At 40.4% G+C, this 20,149-nt stretch overlaps 2 protein-coding genes and 1 long non-coding RNA gene across 5 annotated transcripts in view; 1 reads left to right on the forward strand and 2 right to left on the reverse strand.

The window, feature by feature from the left end:
- PLCE1 (phospholipase C epsilon 1) overlaps nt 1-9,751 on the forward strand; it is a 447,646-nt gene extending 437,895 nt beyond the window's left edge. For all 3 annotated transcript variants that reach the window (XM_060192220.1, XM_007535620.3, XM_060192230.1), the window contains 3 exons: nt 1,081-1,302; nt 1,929-2,144; nt 4,516-9,751. In XM_060192220.1, coding sequence (XP_060048203.1) covers nt 1,081-1,302; nt 1,929-2,117 — 411 coding nt within the window. In that variant the 3' untranslated portion in view covers nt 2,118-2,144; nt 4,516-9,751. The remainder of the gene's footprint in view (nt 1-1,080; nt 1,303-1,928; nt 2,145-4,515) is intronic.
- The window catches only part of LOC132538952 (uncharacterized), a 310,731-nt gene continuing 293,246 nt past the window's right edge, over nt 2,665-20,149 (reverse strand). Inside the window, exon 2 of the long non-coding RNA XR_009550277.1 lies at nt 2,665-4,352. This is a non-coding gene — a long non-coding RNA (uncharacterized LOC132538952). The remainder of the gene's footprint in view (nt 4,353-20,149) is intronic.
- Nucleotides 10,131-20,149, reverse strand: part of NOC3L (NOC3 like DNA replication regulator) — a 60,554-nt gene continuing 50,535 nt past the window's right edge. The window contains exons 18-21 of the mRNA XM_060192235.1: nt 18,242-18,370; nt 16,290-16,387; nt 13,146-13,230; nt 10,131-11,711 (exon numbers count right to left, since the gene is read on the reverse strand). Coding sequence (XP_060048218.1) covers nt 11,586-11,711; nt 13,146-13,230; nt 16,290-16,387; nt 18,242-18,370 — 438 coding nt within the window. The 3' untranslated portion in view covers nt 10,131-11,585. The remainder of the gene's footprint in view (nt 11,712-13,145; nt 13,231-16,289; nt 16,388-18,241; nt 18,371-20,149) is intronic.

The following is a 20,149-nucleotide window of genomic DNA, read 5'->3' on the forward strand; positions in this document are numbered from 1 at the left end:
AAGTATAATTGTGTTGGGAAAATAGTAGGCCTTAATTAAGCATTTGCTGAATAAACAAATACAAAACTGGAAAGTGATCTCATACTAGATGGAAAGTGAGACAAAGCACATTGTAAAATGCCTTCAAGTAGCCAAGACTGTTCAGTAAATAGACAGCCTTGTGCACCCACGGGTCTGAAGCTTCTGTCCTCCCTGTGTGCATGAACTTCACGTCTGTGAGTTTTGGTGCATACAGAAAATCCATTCTGGGAGTCGGGCGTTAGAGCAGCAGGTTAAGTGCACTTGGCACAAAGCGCAAGGACCAGTGTGAGGATCCCAGTTTGAGCCCCCAGCTCCCCACCTGCAGGGGGTCGCTTCACAAGCGGTGAAGCAGGTCTGCAGGTGTCTATCTTTCTCTCCCCCTCTCTGTCTTACCCTCCTCTCTCCATTGCTTTCTGTCCAATCCAACAACAACGACATCAATAACAACAATAATAACTACAACAATAAAACAAGGGCAACAAAAGGGGAAATAAATAAATAAATATTAAAAAAAGAAAAACCCATTCTAGTTCCTTACTAGGTTCATCCTCTAGCATCTGCTTAGTCTAAGCTTATGTTCCCTTGTCTGAATAATGAGGCTAAGGCCCATATCGACTATGGGAAGCTAAATGAGATAATATGGGGAAATATCCTGTAAGCTACAAAAATGCAAAGGCAAAATGAAAAAGTAGGATAATCTACTGTGAAAAGAGCTCCAACTCTAAAACTCCATGATGTTTCTCCAGCATAAAGTTTCAACGAAGTGGCCAGGAAAACAGCTCACTTAAATAGAGCTCTGCTTTGCCATGTATGTGACTCAGGTTTGAGTCCAGCCCCCACCACACTCAAGGAAGCTTTGGCTCCTTGGCTACTTTCTCCCTCTCTCTGCTTCTGTGATTCACTATCTGAAAAAGTCATCTTGGAACACTGAAGCCCCAAAGATGCCCTCCCCCACCCCCAAACACACACACTCAAAATAAGTTTCATTTAAGATGAGAGTAAGTTCTGGAGTTGAAAGCAATTGTATCTTTATTCAGTTGATCATAACTTATCTTTCAGACCTTATGCAAAGCCAAATATTCTTATAGCATTCTAAGCAACCCCAACCCAAATGACTATGTACTTTTGGAAGAAGTAGTAAAAGACACTACCACCACCAAGAAGACTTCTACCCCAAAGTCCTCCCAGAGGGTCCTTTTGGATCAGGAATGTGTGTTTCAAGCCCAGAGCAAGTGGAAAGGTGCAGGAAAATTCATCCTTAAACTCAAGGAGCAGGTACAGGTAAAGTTCAAGGTTATTTTGTTCTCTTCACATTTCTTTTAATGTTTTATTTATTTTATTTTTGAGAGAGATGCCGAGATAGCAACACACAGAGAAACAACAGAGCACTGCTCAGCTCTGGCTTGTGGTGGTACAGGGGATTGAACCTGGGACTTTGGAGCCTCAAGCATAAATCTCTTTGCATAACTATTATGCTATCTATCCCCACCCCACATTTTCTTGTACATTCAAATTACATTAATCAAACTGGGATCTAGTGAAACCCAGAAGAAAATGCCAAAGGAATTTAGTTGGAAGAAAATCATTTGAGGGCTGGGGAGACAGCATAATGGTTATGCAAGACTTTCATCCCTGAGGCTCTGAGGTCCCAGGTTCAATCCCCAGCACCACCAGAGCTGAGCAGTGTTCTGGTCTTTCTGTATCTCCTTCTGTTATTAAAATAAATGAAATATTTTTTAAAAAAGAAAATCATTCGATTTGGTTTCCTTCATGTGAGCAGTTGTCTTAAGTGCAGCCTGTCAGTCCTTCTTTCCAAAGTTCTGCTTAGTAGAGGAAGAAAGGGGTCTTGTGTGACTGAGGATCCCAGCTTTAAGCTGGTATTAATGGAAGGTTCTTGTGTTCCATAGGCATCCAGAGAAGACAAGAGAAAAGGCATTTCTTTCACAAGTGAACTAAAGAAACTCACCAAGTCAACTAAACAGCCACGAGGACTCACATCACCTTCCCAGGCATTGGCCCCAGAAAATGTCCAAAACAAAGAGGAGAGATCTGTGGGTGGCTTGTCCTCTCCTGACTTGATAGACTATCGGCAGTGACCCAGGGGTGCAAATCTTTTCCCCCAGGTATGCCAAGTCATTGCACCATTCTGAAATACATAAACTTAAACCATTTTGTGAGGCAGAGTATAGACAGTATCTTTGCTTTTCCAAGAAGACAGGTAAGGATGGTATTTAAAAGCAAGAGAAAAGTTCTGAGATATGTAACTATGTGTATGAACCAGTATATATGGGCATATATATGTATGACCAGTATATCTCTCTAGTCCATGTGATGCCAAGGACTGAAGTCAGGACCTACGAGAGGCTAACACTTCATCCACTGAAACACCCCCTAGGCCACAGCACTTATAATTTCAGCCCTCCTTATTTTGTAGATAAGTAAACAGGTCTCCAGAGGAGAACCAATTTGCCCAAGCTACTATACTAATCTTATTTCACCAGACAAAACTATCTCAATTATTAGTAACTCCTAAATGTTCTTGTAGTGCTGGTGTGGGTCACTCAGCTTTTATTCCTTGGGATTGCTTGTTTTGTGCGATAGTTTAGGTTTGTTTAATCCTCAGTTTCTAGCTCAGTTTAAAAAAAAAAAAGATTATTTATAGCTGGGGAGACAGCAGAGTGGCTATGCAAGTGAATTTCATGTTTGAGGCACTCAGTTTCCACATTCAACTCCCAGCACCACCATAAGCCTGAGTTGAGCAGTGCTCTGGTAAATAAATAAAAAAATCTAGCATCCGGGATGTGATAGTTGTGTAAAAGGAAATCAAAACAGCTCCCAGCCTGCACTACAGCAAGTTCAGATTTCTGGTTGCTACCTCATTGCTTGGTAGCTTCATAGTCAGAGTAGATTTCATTCTATTATTTATTTGTTTGTTTGTTTGTTTGTTTGTTACAAGGAAATGTAGAGACCAGAGCATTGCTCAGCTCTGACATATGGCGATGCCAGGTATCAATGCTGAGGTCACTGTATCTAAAAGCAAATTGAAGCAGATTAAAAGCATAGATTTCTTTCATGCACTTTTTTTTTTTCCCTCTTGGTCACCAGGGTTATTTTTTCTACTCTTTTTTCTGATAAGAGACAAATAGAAAGGGAGAGCAAAATAGATACCTACAACACTGCTCCACCAATCATGAAGCTTTCCCCCACAGGTGGAACAGGGGTTCTTATCCATGGTAACATGCGCTCTACCCAGTACACAGGTTTGAGCCTCCTGCAGGGTGGGTGATTAAATTTAATTAATTAATTAAAGAAAAAGAAAAAAGGTATAGACCATGCTTTATCCACTGTGCCACCTCCCAGACTGATTTCTCTGTTTCTATCCAATAAAAAAAAAAAAAAAGATGATTTTTATGTTTAAAAAAAAAAAAGTGGGGCCCGGGCAATGGCACAGATGGTAGAGCACACATGTTGCTATGAACAAAGACCCAGGTTCAAGGCCCTGGCCCGCACCTCCAGGGGAAAGTGTCAAGAGTAGTAAAGCAGAGCAGGTGTCTGTCTCTGCCCCCCACCACCACCACTCTACCTCGCCCTTCCCTCTTGATTTCTGGCTGTCTCTATTCAATAAAAATGATAAAAAACTTTAAAAAAAAAAAAAAAGCAGTGTTCCAGGTCAGAAATAGCCTAATGTTCTCTCCCAGGAGCAACTTGCTACAATATTATGAGTTTATAAGAAATAATCCCCCCGGGGGGCTGGGCAGTATACCGCACTGGGTGAAGCACACATAGTAAGAAGCTCAAGGATCCCGATTCGAGCCCCCAGCTCCCCACAAGTGAAGCACGTCTGCCAAGTGTCTTTCTCTTCCCCTCTCTATCTTCCCCTCCTTTCTCAATTTCTCTCTATCCTATCCAACAACAAAAATAGAAAAAATGGACGTCAGGAGCAGTGGATTCATAGTGCAGACACCAAACCTCAGCAATAACCCTAGAAGGAAAAAGAAAGAAAAAAAAATAATCTCCCCCAAATCCAACCACCAGAGCTGTTGGGTTTCTATTGGTTGAACTATACAACTTTGCTTTACTATACATGCTTGCTGCTTCATTTTTTTTTCTTATTTTTGCCTCCGGGGTTATTGCTGGGGCTCAGTCGGTCAGTCAGTGCCTGCACCACCAATCCACTACTCCTGGAGGCGATTTTTTTTCCCTTTTGTTGCCCTGGTATCGTTGTTGTGATTATTATTATTGTTTGTTATTGTTGTTGTTGGATAGGTCAGAGAAAAATTGAGACAGGAGGGGAAGACAGAGAGGGAGAAAGACAGACACCTGCAGACTTGCTTCACCGCCCATGAGGCAGGTAGGGACCCAGGGGCTCAGACTGGGATCCTGACCCCAGTCCTTGAGCTTGGAACCATGTGTGCTTAACCTGCTGCACTACCACCCGACTCCCTGTTTCTTCATTTTAAGTATACTAACAAGTATATGTATTCAACTTTACAGGTGAAGAATTGTTATTTTTGTTTTCTGACTAACGCACTGCTCAACTCTGGCTTTTGGTGCAGTGAGTTGAACCTGGAAACTTGGAACCTCAGGCCTGAGAGTCTGTGTGCATAATCATTATGCTATCTGCCTCAACTGAAGATCTTTGGACAAAGCAAAGTCAAAACTGAGTACAGTAGAAGCAAATTTAATTTTCTTGTTTTCATTTGCACTTAAACTGGAAATTGACGATTTATGAACTGAAGCCCTTCTTCATATGTGATGTGAAATCCATGCCAAAAGCAAAATGGTAAAGGGCAACCAACTAATTTACTAATGAGTGGAGAAGCAGAGAAGCCAAGGAGATTACCACTAACAACAGCCAGCATCTTGCAATGACTGAATTAGAGCAAGAGACAGAAAACCTTGCCAGTAAAGGGTCAGACAATAAATATTTTAGACTTGTTGGGCCTTCCAGTCTTAGTTGCAGCTCTCAACAGTGTGTGCACATAAATATTCCAGTAAAACCACTTAGAGACTGAAATTGGAATTTCAAATAATTTTCACAAGTTTTCCTTTTTTTTTTTTTCAGTCATTTGAAAATGTTAAACTATTATTCAAGGGCCATACAAAAACAGGAAGCAGGTGGAATTTGGTCCCAGGGTCATAGTTTACTGAGCTGACTTAGAAAACTGGGAACAAGAGACGCAGATGTCTGAAAACAAGCAAACTAGTCATATACTTTATGGCTGACATTTTGGGGCATTGAAAATGTAAATATGTTCTGTAAGATTGAGAAAAAGTAATTTAATGTTCTAATATTACATTTCATAATGATTTTCATTAGAATTTCTGTGTGTAGAAATTTTTTAAGCTTCCTACTTACAAATTTAAAGGTTATTCTACTTTAGCACAAAATCAATTTAGAATGATGTACAATTTATTTGTTGCGTTGTGATGTCTTAACAAGGTACTTTATTGTTTTTTAAAAGCAAGTGTAGACTGAGTTATGTTTAGACTTATTTATTTTGAAAAGTTTGTACTGACACTGTACTTGTATATTTATTATACATACTTTCTTGATATTGTTTATGGATTAGGAGGATCAGTGGTTCTATCTCTATTTGGAGATAAGTCTAAATGGAAAATGTATGTTCTGAAGACCTGAAATAGGACAGAATTTCATGTTTAAAAAAAACAAAAAACTTCATTTTCACTTCTGATTAACTGAAGAGCTATTGAAACAAGTCATAATTTGCCATTTAATTTAAGCATTTTGAAAACTTTTTTGTATAAAGCTCTCCTGTAAGTATAAATGTTAATTATTATTATTGGTATGGAGCAAACTAAGACTTTCTTAAGTGAATTATGCCACCCTCTACAGAAAAACCCAAAGTTCTACTGATATAAAATTCTGACATTTCCTTCCAATTATAAATCACACTGAAAATCCCAACCTTTACTTTAAGTTTTTACCAGTTACAAAAATGAATAAAACAATACCAACTTCTTTGCTTATTTTAAGAACATAAATGCTAAAAAATACACATCACACAACTTGGGTGGCACTGAAAATTCTTACTACAAACCTTACTGATGGAACCACCATTAGTTTATCTGCAGAATTCAGTTCATTCCAATTAATTTGTATAGCACCAAGTTTATCTTTAAAATAAAATAACACATGCACAGTGCTATTTCTAAAATTTTCCAGAGGGAGTCGGTGGTAGTGCAGCGGGTTAAGCGCAGGTGGTGTAAAGCAGCGCAAAGCGCAAGGACCGGCATTAAGATCCCAGTTCAAATCCCCAGTTCCCCACCTGCAAGGGAGTCACTTTACAAGCGGTGAAACAGGTCTGCAGGTGTCTGTCTTTCTCTCCCCTCTTCTGTCTTCCCTTCCTCTCTCCATTTCTCTCTGTCCTATCCAACAACAATGACATCAATAACAACAACAACTACAATAATAAGGGCAATAAAAGGGAATAAATAAATTAAAAACTTTTTTTTCCAGAAACAGAAATCAGGAGATGACGCAGTGAGTACAACATATACCTTACCTTACCACGCACAGGGCCCCTAGGCTGACAACCCTACACACACGCACGCACGCACGCACGCACGCCAGGGACAGCATCAAGGAAACTTCATGGATGGTGCTGTGGTAATTTGGTATCTCTCCCTCACCCTCTTTACCAAAAAAAAAAAGAAAGAAAAAAGACAAAACTAAAAATTGGGTCAGGGAAGTCACTCAGCAGTGTCACAGAAGATACGGGATTCATATCCTGGTATTGTTTCATATATATATATATATATATATATATATATATATATATAATTATTCTATAGAACCACTTTATCAAACTTCTATAAACTCACTGGCATATATTATTCAGATCTGGCCGAAACTATAGATTTATCTCCTGACCTTGAGACTTTCTACTTTGATCCCACCCTATCTCTCACAGCCTTTGGCACAATTTGTCCAAGGCAGAACAAAATTGAAATTTTCCCATGAGTTTGAATGTGAGAGGTCATCACAGCAAATGTGAGTCTAGTCTACTGCCTGGATGTTGCAACCCAACTTGGTAATCCACTCCACTCAAGTAAAAGTACACAATACACCATATTTGAGTCTGGGGAAAGAAATATTACTCAGAACTGTAACACACCTACTTCATGTTTACCAAAACATGCAGTTTTTTTTACTTACAGCTTATCTGAATTACTCAGCTTTATTAGTAGGCCAAATTAAATAAGTTATCCTATTATGAAATAGCGACCTACCTGGACTATACCCATTACCACTTGATATAAATGGGAAACTTTTTATCAGTAAAGTTGATATGGGAAAGAATATAAATATAAAAGCTGGTCTTACTACAAGATTTTTAGGTGAGGAAGAATCACTTCAAGAAACCCATGTAGAAATAAAAAGAAAGGGGCATGAACGCTTTGTTGATGCCAACTTTGGGAAATTCTATTACAAGAAAGGATTAGATTAAAAAAATGAATGTGAAGTATAACAGGAAAAATAAACTAATATCCTTTCAAGTAACCTGTTCATCTGGAATTGACTTTTCTGCAAAATATGAGATTATAAGAAGGTATTAAGGAAATGAGGGTAAATTTGAGGATAAATTTAGTAAGTAATAACACTAACTGAGCAGAAACTACCCTCTTAAGGAAAAGCTTCTTTTCATGCCATCTGCAAATAACATTTATTTATAAATTCTCTAGCTTGGTTGTGAATGTAGAGTCCAGCTCAGCAAATGACTTCCAGATGCTTGTTTTTAGTCAAATTTGCTTTCATATGAAAATATTTCCCATCTTAATGGCCCTGTAGACATTGTTGAAGCATATGTACTCTAAAAATGTCCAGGCAAGAGACTGCTTACTCAGTAAAGCACACACTTTACCGTGGTCAAGGACTAAATTCAGGCTGCCAGCAACACATGGAAATACCATACACAAGCAGAAACGTCACAAGTGTTAGAACAATGTTGTGGCATATTTCCTCTCTGTTTTTCTTTTCTATCTGTGAATGAAAGGAGAAGAAATGGTCCATTGGTTGTGGTGTACAAAGTCCACTTTTGAAGAGATGGTGGTGGTTTACATCTCCCCCTTCTTCTGTTCTCTCCCTTCTCACACTTCTGTATCCTCTTTCTTTGCCCAGACATTCATAGGTATTGCTTAATTCTGGAAAGTAACCAGAGCTGTTTATTGCTGAGATCTAACTCTGCCACCCATGCCAATAGAAAAGTAAGATCTTCCTGGCCGATGTCTTTGGAGAGGGAGAGAGTGTATAAAGGGCAAAGTGCTCTCTAAGTGGCAGCCTCTGACCACTTTCAGCTGCTCGTCTCATGTCAACAAGAGGTAAATACTCTTGCTGTCCAAAAAGGAATTATATATATTTTTTATTTTTTTATATTTATTTTTATTTATTCCCTTTTATTGCCCTTGTTGTTTTATTGTTGTAATTATTGTTGTCATTGTTATTGGATAGGACAGAGAGAAATGGAGAGGGGAGGGGGAAGACAGAGAGAGGGAGAGAAAGACACCTGCAGACCTGTTTCACCACTTGTGAAGCGACACCCCTGCAGGTGGGGAGCCAGGGCTTGAACCGGGATCCTTATGCGGGTCCTTGTGCTTAGCGCCACCTGCGCTTAACCCGCTGCGCTACAGCCGACTCCCTTTTTTTTTTTTATTTAAAAAAGGAAGCATTGACAAAAACCATAGGATAAGAGGGATACAACTCCACACAGTTCCCACCACCAGACCTCCATATCCCATCCCCTCCCCGATAGCTTTCCTATTCTTTAACCCTTTGGGAGTATGGACCTAAGGTCATTGTGGGATGCAGAAGGTGGAAGGTCTGGCTTCTGTGATTGCTTCCCCAGTGAACATGGGTGTTGACTGGCCAATCCATACTTCCAGTCTGCCTCTCTCTTTCCTTAGTGGGGTGGGGCTCTGGGGAAGCGGAGCTCCAGGACACATTGGTGGGGTTGTCTGTCCAGGGAAGTCTGGTCAGCATCATGCTAGCATCTAGAAATTAAAGGCTGGAATACAGCAGATGAAGAGTTAGGGTTCCTCCATTTTGTAGATAGCTAGTAGGCATATTTTAGTTATATTCCAAAGGGCCTGTGGCTACACTAGTTTTTGTTTTGTTTTGTTTTGTTTTTTCCCTGAGCCTGAAATCTAAATGTAAAGAAATGATAAAAAAACTATCTGGCCCTGACTTTCCATGACACAATCTTTCAGTAACAATTTATGTGTTCTCTATGCATCAACTTCTAAAAAGTAACCTTTGGTTGATGACCAAAGTTTGACATAGGGATACCTGAAATAAGCACTTTTAGACTGAGACAAAGATTTAACACCCACTAGAGCCCACTTCACATTTAGGTGCCTAGCACAATGCTAAGCACAGAGTAGGTGCTTACTACTTGTGTAGTTTAAAAAGGATACAATCTAGTGTAGCCTCAGAATATGTGTATATGCTATTGTTATAAATGGTATTATTATAAAACTCACTGACACAAGACTAAGTTAATGCTCAAATAGATATTGCCCTCAAACTCGTAAGATATTCAAATACTAGATGTATTGCTTCACTGTGAGTTCTCTAAATGTGTTACAAGGTTAAAAGTATTGTACAAGTGTGAAATAGTTGAATTTCTGATTCTTCACCTATAGTTTGTACTGCCAAAGCATAAATGTATTTGTATGTTTAGAGAATAAATGGTTTGTGACATGTATGTGACACTTGTGCTCTGATGAGGAAGGCCCTCTAAGTCATCCATACGTCTATTTATAACATTTCTGAATTTTGTTTATAGCATATCTAAAGATGGGCTAAATACGTATACTTTCATGCTGAATCATACTTTTCATATTAAGTATTAAGTCAAATAATAATATGAATACTTTTAACATCATGTATAAGCATACTTGTTAAAGTACTATTTTGCAGATATTCCTGCTCTGCTGTAATGGGAAAGGAATTTTCCATTTTCATCTACTCTGTGAGTAAAAGGACTTTAAAGCTCTATGCCAAAATAACTGGCTCCCACAACTGAAGCAATATGAGATAGATTTAGCTGAACTGCTAGGCATTTTTTTAAAAATGGTTTCAACAAGAATTCAAAATGCAAAAGGGAACTGTTTTATTAAACTGTTGGCAATAAGGAATATTTATAGCCTAGCCATTAATTAAAATGCGTATTTCCTAGGCCATTCCAAGAATATGACAATAGCTATTACATAAACCACTGCTCTATAATTGCTTTTTAAAATTTTTTTTCTTTCTTTTAATTATCTTTAATTAGTTATAGAATAGAGACAGCCAGAAATTGAGATGGGTGGGGCAGATAGAAAGAGAGACAGAAAGACACCTGCAGCCCTGCTTCACCACTCATGAAGCTTTTCCCCTGCAGGTGGGGACCAGAGGCTCAAACCAAGTCCCTTGGGCATTGTAACATATGTACTCAACCAGTTACACCACCACCTGGCCCCCTAATATTTTATTTATTTATTAATGAGAAAGATAGGAGGAGAGAGAGAGAGAAAGAGCCAGACATCACGTTGGTACATGTGCTGCTGGGGATTGAAATCAGGACCTCCTGCTTTAGAGTCCAGCACTTTATCCACTGTGCCACCTCCCAGACCACTATAATTGCAATCCTAAGTATAGGCAATTTATCTGGGGGCGGGGGGGAGAACTTCACTGGATACCCTTTAAATTTAAAACAAATGGTGATATTCTTCCCTCATTATTTCTCAGAACATGGTAGGAAAAGCAAAAGACTTTGAAGAGACTAGAATCATATCCATTCTTCAAAAACCAGGTTACTGTTTAAAGTACATGGTCTAGAAAGAGCTAATGAACCATGTATCCAGTTTCAAGCAACTTGTACTCTCAAGAGTCTTCGTAAAAATAAGCCCAGACAAATTTAGAATTTCCCTATGGTGTTGCAATTAAGAAAGGGAAAAAACAAATTAAAAAAAAAAAAGACTTATTTAACTATAAAGGGTATCTGGTTATAGAGTAACTGAGTGGTTTAAAAAAATCTCATACTCCTTGGTTTTTCTGTACTCCACCACTGAATTTTAAATCATCATTTAAACATATTCAGTCAAAAGACTTTGTAACAGCCGTAGCTTGGTATGAATATTAAATTGTTTAGGATGGGATTAGATAGCATAATGGTTATGCAAAGACTCTCATGCCTGGGGCTCCGTAGTCCCAGGTTAAATCCCCTGTACCAGCATAAGCAAGAAAAAAGTAGGGTTCTGGTAAACAATACAAATTAAATAATAATAATAATAATAATAATAAAGCTTTAAAGAAGATCATTATGAAAGAAATGTCCAACTATTGGAGGTTGCTGGGGGTGGAAGCTCTCAGTTCTTAATAACATTTTTCAGAACAGAACACAACACTTGCACCCTTAACAAAAGGTAACTCTTATACATTAATGGCCCGTGGGAATCTTCTCTTGTATAAAAAGTGGAAGTGCTAACTTAGTCATATGTTTCTATGCATTTGCATAAATACTTAAGTATACAAGAAAGTTCACTGATTCTTCACTCTTCTACTACCGTAGTGATGTTTTCAAATATTTCGCAAAATCCAGAGGCGACTTAGTAACTTGACTGCAACATCTTTCAATTAGTTGGTTTAACTCTTCATTTAGAAATGAATCACCTTGTAAAACTTTATCCTAGAAAAAAGTAAAGTACAAGTCAAAAGATCTTATAGGTAGGAACTGGGCAGTGCCGCACCTAGTTGAGCATACATGTTAGAACGTGCAAGGACCCGGGGGGTTCAAGCCACCCATGCCCACGTACAGAAAGGAAACTTCACAAATGGTGAGGCAGTGCTGCAGGTGTCTCTCCCCTTCCTACTGATTCCACTGTCCAATAAATAAATAAAATGTTTTAAAATGAAATCAGGGGTCGGTAACGTAGCGGGTTAAGCACACGTGGCATGAAGTGCAAGGACCAGCGTAAGGATCCCGGTTCGAGCCCCTGGCTCCCCACCTGCAGGTGAGTCGCTTCACAAAAAGTGAAGCAGGTCTGCAGGTGTCTATCTTTCTCTCCCCCCTCTGTCTTCCCCTCCTCTCTCCATTTCTCTCTGTCCTATCCAACAATGACATCAATAGCAACAGCAATAATAACTACAACAATAAAACAAGGGCAACAAAAGGGAATAAATAACCTAAAAAAAAAATAAAAATCTCGGGGGCCAGGCAGTAACGCAGTGGGTTAAGTGCACATGGCGCGAAGGAAGTGCAAGGACCGGCATAAGGATCCCAGTTCAAGCTCCGGCTCCCCACCTGCAGGGGCTTACTTCACAGGCAGTGAAGCAGGTCTGCAGGTGTTTATCTGTCTCTCCTCTATGTCTTCCTTCCTCTGTCCATTTTTTCTGTCCTACCCAACATAACAATAACAAATGGAAAGAAATAGCCTTCAGGAGCAGTGGATTCCTAGTGCAGGCACCAAGCCCCAGCAATAACCCTGGAGGCAAAAAAGAAATCTCATGGGTCAGGACCAGAGATGTATCACCAGGTTGAGGGCACACGTTTTACTATGAGTGAAGACCTAGGCTTGAGCCCCCTGGGCCACCACACGAAGAGGTAGCTTCACATGCAGTGAAGCAGTGATGTGGTATCTCTTCCTACCTTTACTCTGTACCTTAAAAAAAAGGAAGGAAGGAAGGAAGGAAGGAAGGAAGGAAGGAAGGAAGGAAGGAAGGAAGGAAGGAAGGAAGGGAAGAAGGGAAGAAGGGAGGAAGATATATCACCAGAAGCAGTGAACTCATTCAGGTACAAAGCTCCAGTGTCAAAGAAAAGCCGTGATGTCAAGGGGAAGAAGAAAAAAAAAAAAGGCTTCATAGGTCACCAGCAAAGGCCAAGGTGTCAGCAAAATTGAAAATGGCAACAACTGATACCAAAGCCAACACATGAAACAGAATAATGGCAGGTGCTGGGTCAGATCTCATCACTGTCTCTGTAGAATTCCAATCCCAGAAAGCCACCCTCCTGGCAACTTCTAAGCATGAAAAAACACGTGGGCAAGCTGCAGTAATTTAAGAGATAGACATTATGTCTATTCTCACTTTTTTCCTTTAGTAAATAATGAAAAGTATCACATACCTTCCTTTTGGAGCTTGAAGATTCAACAGGAGGATTGAATGTCATTGCTGCCATGCTGTAAGTCTCAAAAAGCTCTACAGCTGATCTATAATCACAAATATGAGAGAGGTGAGAAACAGTAGCTGTGTCATTTAGCCACAATTCTCCTTTATCTCTAGAACTTAAAAATAATTAAATTGCACCTAGAGAATGGCCCATAACTGCAATTCTGTATGTTACAGTATACCAAAAACCTGCTTTCGAAGCTGAACAATACAGGGCCAGCAGGTGAAGGTCCACTCAGCAGAGCACACATTCTACCCTGTGCAAGGACCTGCAGGCAAGTCCTGGGTCATGATGTATGAGTGCCTGTGGGGGAACTTCACGAAGTTACGCGGTACTACAGTGTCTCCCCTTCTTTCTCTGCCTCTTCCTTCCTCTCACTCTTTACCCAATAAAGGGGGGACCAGTAGCCACCAGGAACAGTGGAGTCATGCAGGCACCAAGGTCTAGCTATAGCTCCTAGTGGGGGTAAAAAAGAGAGAGAGAAAATTCTGCAACATAAAATACGTTTCAACGGGGGAGTCGGGCAGTGGCGCAGTAGGTTAAGCGCAGGTGGTGCAAAGCTCAAGGACTGGCATAAAGATGCCTGTTCGAGCCCTGGCTCCCCACCTGCAGGAGGGTCGCTTCATAGGCGGTGAAGCAGGTCTGCAGGTGTCTTTCTGTCCCCCTGTCTTCCCCTCCTCTCTCCATTTCTCTCTATCCTATCCAACAATGACAACATCAATAACAACAGCAATAATAACTACAACAAGAGCAACAAAAGGGAATAAATATTTAAATATATACGTATCAACAACATAAATGTAAAACAGGCATAAAATAAGTCCAATATGTAATCTCAACATTATCCAGCTACGTCACCTCAGATAGATCTAGTATATAAACAAAGGCTTGAAGAAAAAAAAAAAAAAGAAATATCTGGGCTAGGGGAAGTGGCTCAGTGGAAATATGCTTGCACTAGACTCTAGGCTCACTACTTTTCAGTTGAGCTAAACTAAAAGCAAGAAGCCATTCAGGACAGAATACAAGTCTATACATATGTGATATAAATTAATCCTTAATGGGTTTGGGTGATGGCATACCTGGTTGAGCGCACCTGTCGCAATGCACTAAAAACTAGGATTAAGCCCCTTGCCCCATCTGCGGGACACACACACACACACACCTACTTCACCAGTAGTGAAGCAGTGAAGCAAAGGCCTTCCTCTCCCTTCCTCTTCCTCTTCTTCTCTCCCTGCCTCCCTCCCTCTTCCTTTCTTGCAGGAGTAAAGCCCAAGCAAAATCCTAATTGGTAAAGAGAGAGAGAAGAAGGAGGAGGAAAAAAAAAAAGAAACTTCTTTTGGAAAGACTCTTTCCCCTCTTAGAAGAGTACACTGTGAATGATAAGAAGTATCGATCAACATTCTTGAGTGTCAGGAGGCACTGTGAGAGGTAGGTGAGAGGTCAAGGAAATTCTGGATGGCAGTTTCAAAGTACTTTCTTCCCTTCCTAGCCCTAATAGGAGCATTAAAAAAAAAAAAAAAAAATGGGGCCATGCAGTAGTGCAGCAGGTTAAGCGCAGGTGGCACAAAGGGTGAGGTCCAGCGTAAGGATCCTGGTTTAAGCCCCCGGCTGCAGGGGAGTCACTTCACAAGTGGTAAAGCAGATCTGCAGGTGTCTATTTTTCTCTCCCCCTCTCTCCATTTCTCTCTGTCCTATCCAAGAACAGCTATAACAACAATAACAAGGGCAACAAAATGGGAAGAAATGGCTTCCAGGAGCAGTGGATTCATAATACAGACACCAAGCCCCAGCAATAACCCTGGAGTCAAAAAAAAAAAAGGCAGGTAGGGGATGAAACACAAGATAGCTAGCAAGAGAGAACCTGTGTTTACCTCTTCTGCAGATCAAAGCAAATCTACATCAAGACCAGGGTCACTCTAATTCAGAAACCAAACTGAAATTAACAAGGAAGGAGGGTGGGCAGGGGTAGATAGCATAATGGTTATGTAAACAGACTCTCATGCTTGAGGTTCCATAGTCCCAGGTTAAGTCCCCCGCACCACCATAAGCCAGAGCAGAGCAGTGCTCTGGTTTATTTAAAAAAAAAAAAAAAAAAAAAAAAAAGGAGAGCTTTCAAAGCAAGAGACCAGGAAACTGAACAAATGTAACTCAAAAATACATATGCATGCCTGTGTCCATGGCAACATTATTCACAATAGTACAAGTGTGGAAATAGCTAACTGGCCAACAGCAGATGTGTGGATAAAGATGTGGTGCCCTGTTACCCTAAGAAATGAGATCCTGCATTTTCTTGTTTAATTAACTAATTTATTAAGTAGGATAGTGAGAAATTGAGAGGGAAGAGAAAGGGCGAGATGGGGAGAAGGGAGACACCGGCAGCACGACTTTGCCACTCCTGAAACCTCCCGGCTGCAGGTGGGGACTGGGAGGCTTTCTGGGGATTGTAACGTGTGCACTCAACCACGAGTACCACCACCCGGACTAAATCTTGCTTTCTGCAGCAAAGAGATGGCACTGAGGAGGGTCATGCCACGTGAATAACGTTAGGAAAAGGCGAAGACCAAATAATTTCACTTATATGACAGATAAAAAGAAAAAAAAGCAACAAACAAAACCAAACAGAAACTCTTAGGCTCTGACTGAAGACTTGAGGTTGGCAAAGGGGGAGGGAGGAGGCAGGGCCCCAGCAGACTGTAATGGAGACAATGACACTTTGGTGGTGGCTGTGGAGTGGTGACATGTTCTGAGCAGGCGAGAACTATAACCCTTAAACATACGCAGTCGTAGAATCAAGTCATCAGTATTACACTCTTACCAACTATTAAACCTGAGTGGCAGGCTTATAGGGGTGCATAACAACTTCCACAATTGTATGTCCAAATTGTTTTATAATTAAGAGTGATTAATTGTCCAAAATAGCAAACTCAATCAGCATTCTTTCTTTTTAGAATAACTCAGAGATGTGAAGTAAGATCAAATTCAAGGAATCCACTATCCCTTAAAATTCTTACATCTATCACTTCACAAAATAGACTTCTCATAGTAAATAGTTACCAGCTGAAACTTAAAAAATGAGTACAAAGCAGTGCTAACTACTACCTTCGGCTCAACTCTGGCTTGATTGCTTCAGAGCCTTCAGAAGGTGCCCCAGCCATCAAGTGAACTGCAAACCTCTGCACAATGGGATGGTAATGTCTCTGAAGGAGAAACAAGACAACCACAATGAATCATATCATTACCATATATATTTTTTCCCTTTTGTTTCCCTTGTTTTATTGTTGTAGTTATTATTGTTGTTATTGATGTTGTCATCGTCATCGGATAGGACAGAGAGAAATGTAGAGATGAGGGGAAGACAGAGACGGGGAGAGAAAGACAGACACCCACAGACCTGCTTCACCACTTGTAAAGCGACTCCCCTGCAGGTGGGGAGCTGGGGGCTCAAACCAGGATCCTTAGCCCAGTCCTTGCGCTTCGCACCACATGCACTTAACCCGCTGCACTATTGCCCGACTCCCCATATTAGTACTTTATAAAACACTAGCTGTAACAAATATTTTATTTAATATACCAATGCTTTCAAAATACATATAGGAATCAAAATAATTCCCTAATCTCATGCAGCAAGGTACACACTTTACTGTGCACCACGTCTTAGATTAAAGCCTCCACCACCACATGAAAGCAGCCCACACACAGCACCAGGAAAAAACTCCATGGATGGTGGTGGTGGTGGGGGGGGTGCTGTGGTGTCACGCCTTCTCTATCTGAACTTAAAAGAAAAAGTTTGCTAGGGTGGCCCAAGAGCTGGAAGAGTAGAAAACCTCTGGAGGTCTTGAGTTTTAGTTCATGGCATCACATGTGCCAGAGTGATACTCTGGCTCTCTTACTTCCTCTCAAATAACTAAATTTTTAATATGTATATTTATTTATTTATTTATTTATTTATTCCCTTTTGTTGCCCTTGTCTTTTTTATTGTTGCTGTAGTTATTATTGTTGTTGTTATTGATGTCGTTGTTCTTGGGTAGGACAGAGAGAAATGGAGAGAGTAGGGAAAGACAGAGAGGGGGAGAGAAAGATAGACACCTGCAGACCTGCTTCACTACCTGTGAAGTGACTCCCCAGCAGATGGGGAGCTGGGGGCTCGAACTGAGATCCTTATGCAGGTCCTTGCACTTCGCGTCACCTGCACCACTGAGCTAACACCCAACTCCCAAGTTGGGAGTTAAATGTTTTTTAAAAGAAAAGTCTGCTGGGAACACAGGAATCACACATGGACAAGACTCCAACAACACAACAATGACATGTATATGTGTATGTGTATGTACATATAAGTACCATATAACTACAAAAATACTATCTTTTTTGACAGAATCACAGCATAAATCTGTCTGATTGGTACAACTGTTTGTTAATGACTCATCTTTACAGTAAGTACAAAAAGAAAAATATCAAAATGCAATTCCTCTTTCTAAGTAAAAGCAAGTTAGTTTACAACAGGTACCGTGAAATGTACTTCTGCCGGGCTCAGCCTAGTGGAGCCTGTAGTTCAGGAGCATTACTCTACAAAAGCAGGGAGGCCCGGCAGGCCTGGGCTGGGGAGACAGCATAATGGTTATGCAAAACCTTTCATAGCTGAGGCTCTGAGGTCAACACATGTATGACGCTTCCCCTAGATTAAATACCCCAACACTGAAAAAACCCCAAAGAGGATTTCTACAATAAACAGACAGAGTGGAAGGCCAGGCAGTGGTGCACGTGGTTGAGGGCACATGTTACAATGCACAAAGACCCAGGTTGAGGGCCCCATCCCCAGCAGCAGGGGGAAAGCTTTGCGAGTGGTGAAGCAGGGCTACAGGTATCTCTCTTTCTCTCCACCTACCTCCCCCTTCCCTCTAGATTTCTGCCTGTCTCTATCCAATAAAGATAATTTTAAATAAAATAAAATAAAAACAGATAAAGAGCAAAAATTAAATTCCCTGGAAATAACAACTTAGGGTAAAATTTCTTTAAAATATCACACACACACAAAATACAGAATAACTCTTACCCGTAGTGCATGCAGCTCCCAAAGAGCGGTGTTCTGAGCATTACAGTACTCGGGCTCATCCAGTTCTGGGAGGAAGACCCCACTTCCTTGAGATTCATTATCAAGTAACAGATCCATTTTGGGGAAAGTCTAAAAAGCGTCACATAAAAAGAGACAATAAGGGAGTCGGGCTGTAGCGCAGCGGGTTAAGCGCAGGTGGCGCAAAGCACAAGCATAAGGATCCCGGTTCGAACCCCGGCTCCCCACCTGCAGGGGAGTCGCTTCACAGGCGGGGAAGCAGGTCTGCAAGTGTCTATCTTTCTCTCCCCCTCTCTATCTTCCCCTCCTTTCTCCATTTCTCTCTGTCCTATCCAACAACGACAACAACAATAATAACTACAACAATAAAACAACAAGGGCAACAAAAGGGAATAAATAAATAAAATAAATATTTTTAAAAAAGAGAGAGAGAGACAATTAGGGGGCAATTAGGTGGTGGTGTGCTCAGTAGAATATACATATTACCATATGTGAAGACCTGGGTAAAAGGTCCCCACCTACATGATGGGAGTTTCTTTCTAATAGAAACAGGAAAAAATAAATAAATAAATAAATAAATAAATAAATAAATAAATAAATAAATAAAATAGCTTCCAGGGGGGCCAGGCGGTGGCACACCTGGTTAAGCACACACATTACAGTGCACAAGGACCCAGGTTCGAGCCCCTGGTCCCCACCTGCAGGGGGGAAGCTTTACAAGTGGTGAAGCAGGTTGGCAGGTGTCTCTCTGTCTCTCTCCCTCTCTATCTCTCCCACCCCCTCGATCTCTGGCTATCTCTATCCAATAAATAAAAAGATAATAAATTTTTTTTAAAAAAATAGCTTCCAGGAATGATGAAATCATCATGGGGGTTAGATAGCGTAATCATTATTTAAAGAGATGTGTATGTCTGAGGCTCTGAAGTCCCAAGTTCAATCCACCATAAACCAGAGTTCACCAGTGCTCTGGTGTAAAAAAAAAAAAAAAAAAGTCATCACTCAGGCACCAATTCCCAGCAATAACCCTGGTTATACCACACACACACACACAAAAAAATAAACATTAATTGCTACCTGAAAGATTATCAGTTGCCTCATCTTCGTGCAAATTTAAATATAAGCTCTTACAGTTGTGGGTGGGCTCTAAGCATGTGGGTGGGCTTTATATCTACCTTTAATTTTTTTAATTTAAGTTACTATCACAGAGAAAAATAATTTTTTTCTGACCTTTATTTCATTTTGTTTTTTTGTTGTTTGTTTATAAGAAAGGTAGGAGAACCCCACCTGCATGGAGGATGCTTCATGAGCAGTGAAGCAGGTCTGCAGGTGTCTCTCCTTTTCTGTGTTTCCCCGTCCCCTTTCTCTGTCCTAGCCAATAACAATAATAATAAAAAAAATTAGAAAATGCAGCCTCTTTAAAAAAAAAAAAAAAAAAAAAGAAAAGAAAAAAAAGGTAGGAGGACAGAGAGAAATAAGAAAGTATCACTCTGGTACATGTGCTGCCAGAGATCAAACTTAACGACATCTTGCTTGAGAGTCCAACACTTTATCCACTGCACCACCTCCCAGACTACTCTGCTCATTCTTGTTTGTTTTTGTTTTTGTTTTACAGTCAACAGTAACTATAATAGTTTGTACATGCAAAACATTTCCCAGTTTTCCACATAACAATACAACCCCCACTAGGTCCTCTGTCATCCTTTTCCAGGACCTGTACTCTCCTCCCAACCAACCCCAGAGTCGTTTACTTTGGTGCAATACACCAACTCCAGTTCAGGTTCTACTTGTGTTTTCTCCTCCAATCTTGTTTTTCAACTTCTGCCCGAGACTGAGATCATCCCATATTCATCCTTCTATTTCTGACTTATTTCACTTAACATGATTTCTTCC

The sequence above is a fragment of the Erinaceus europaeus genome, chromosome 1 (assembly GCF_950295315.1).
Source record: "Erinaceus europaeus chromosome 1, mEriEur2.1, whole genome shotgun sequence".
Lineage (NCBI taxonomy): Eukaryota > Metazoa > Chordata > Mammalia > Eulipotyphla > Erinaceidae > Erinaceus > Erinaceus europaeus.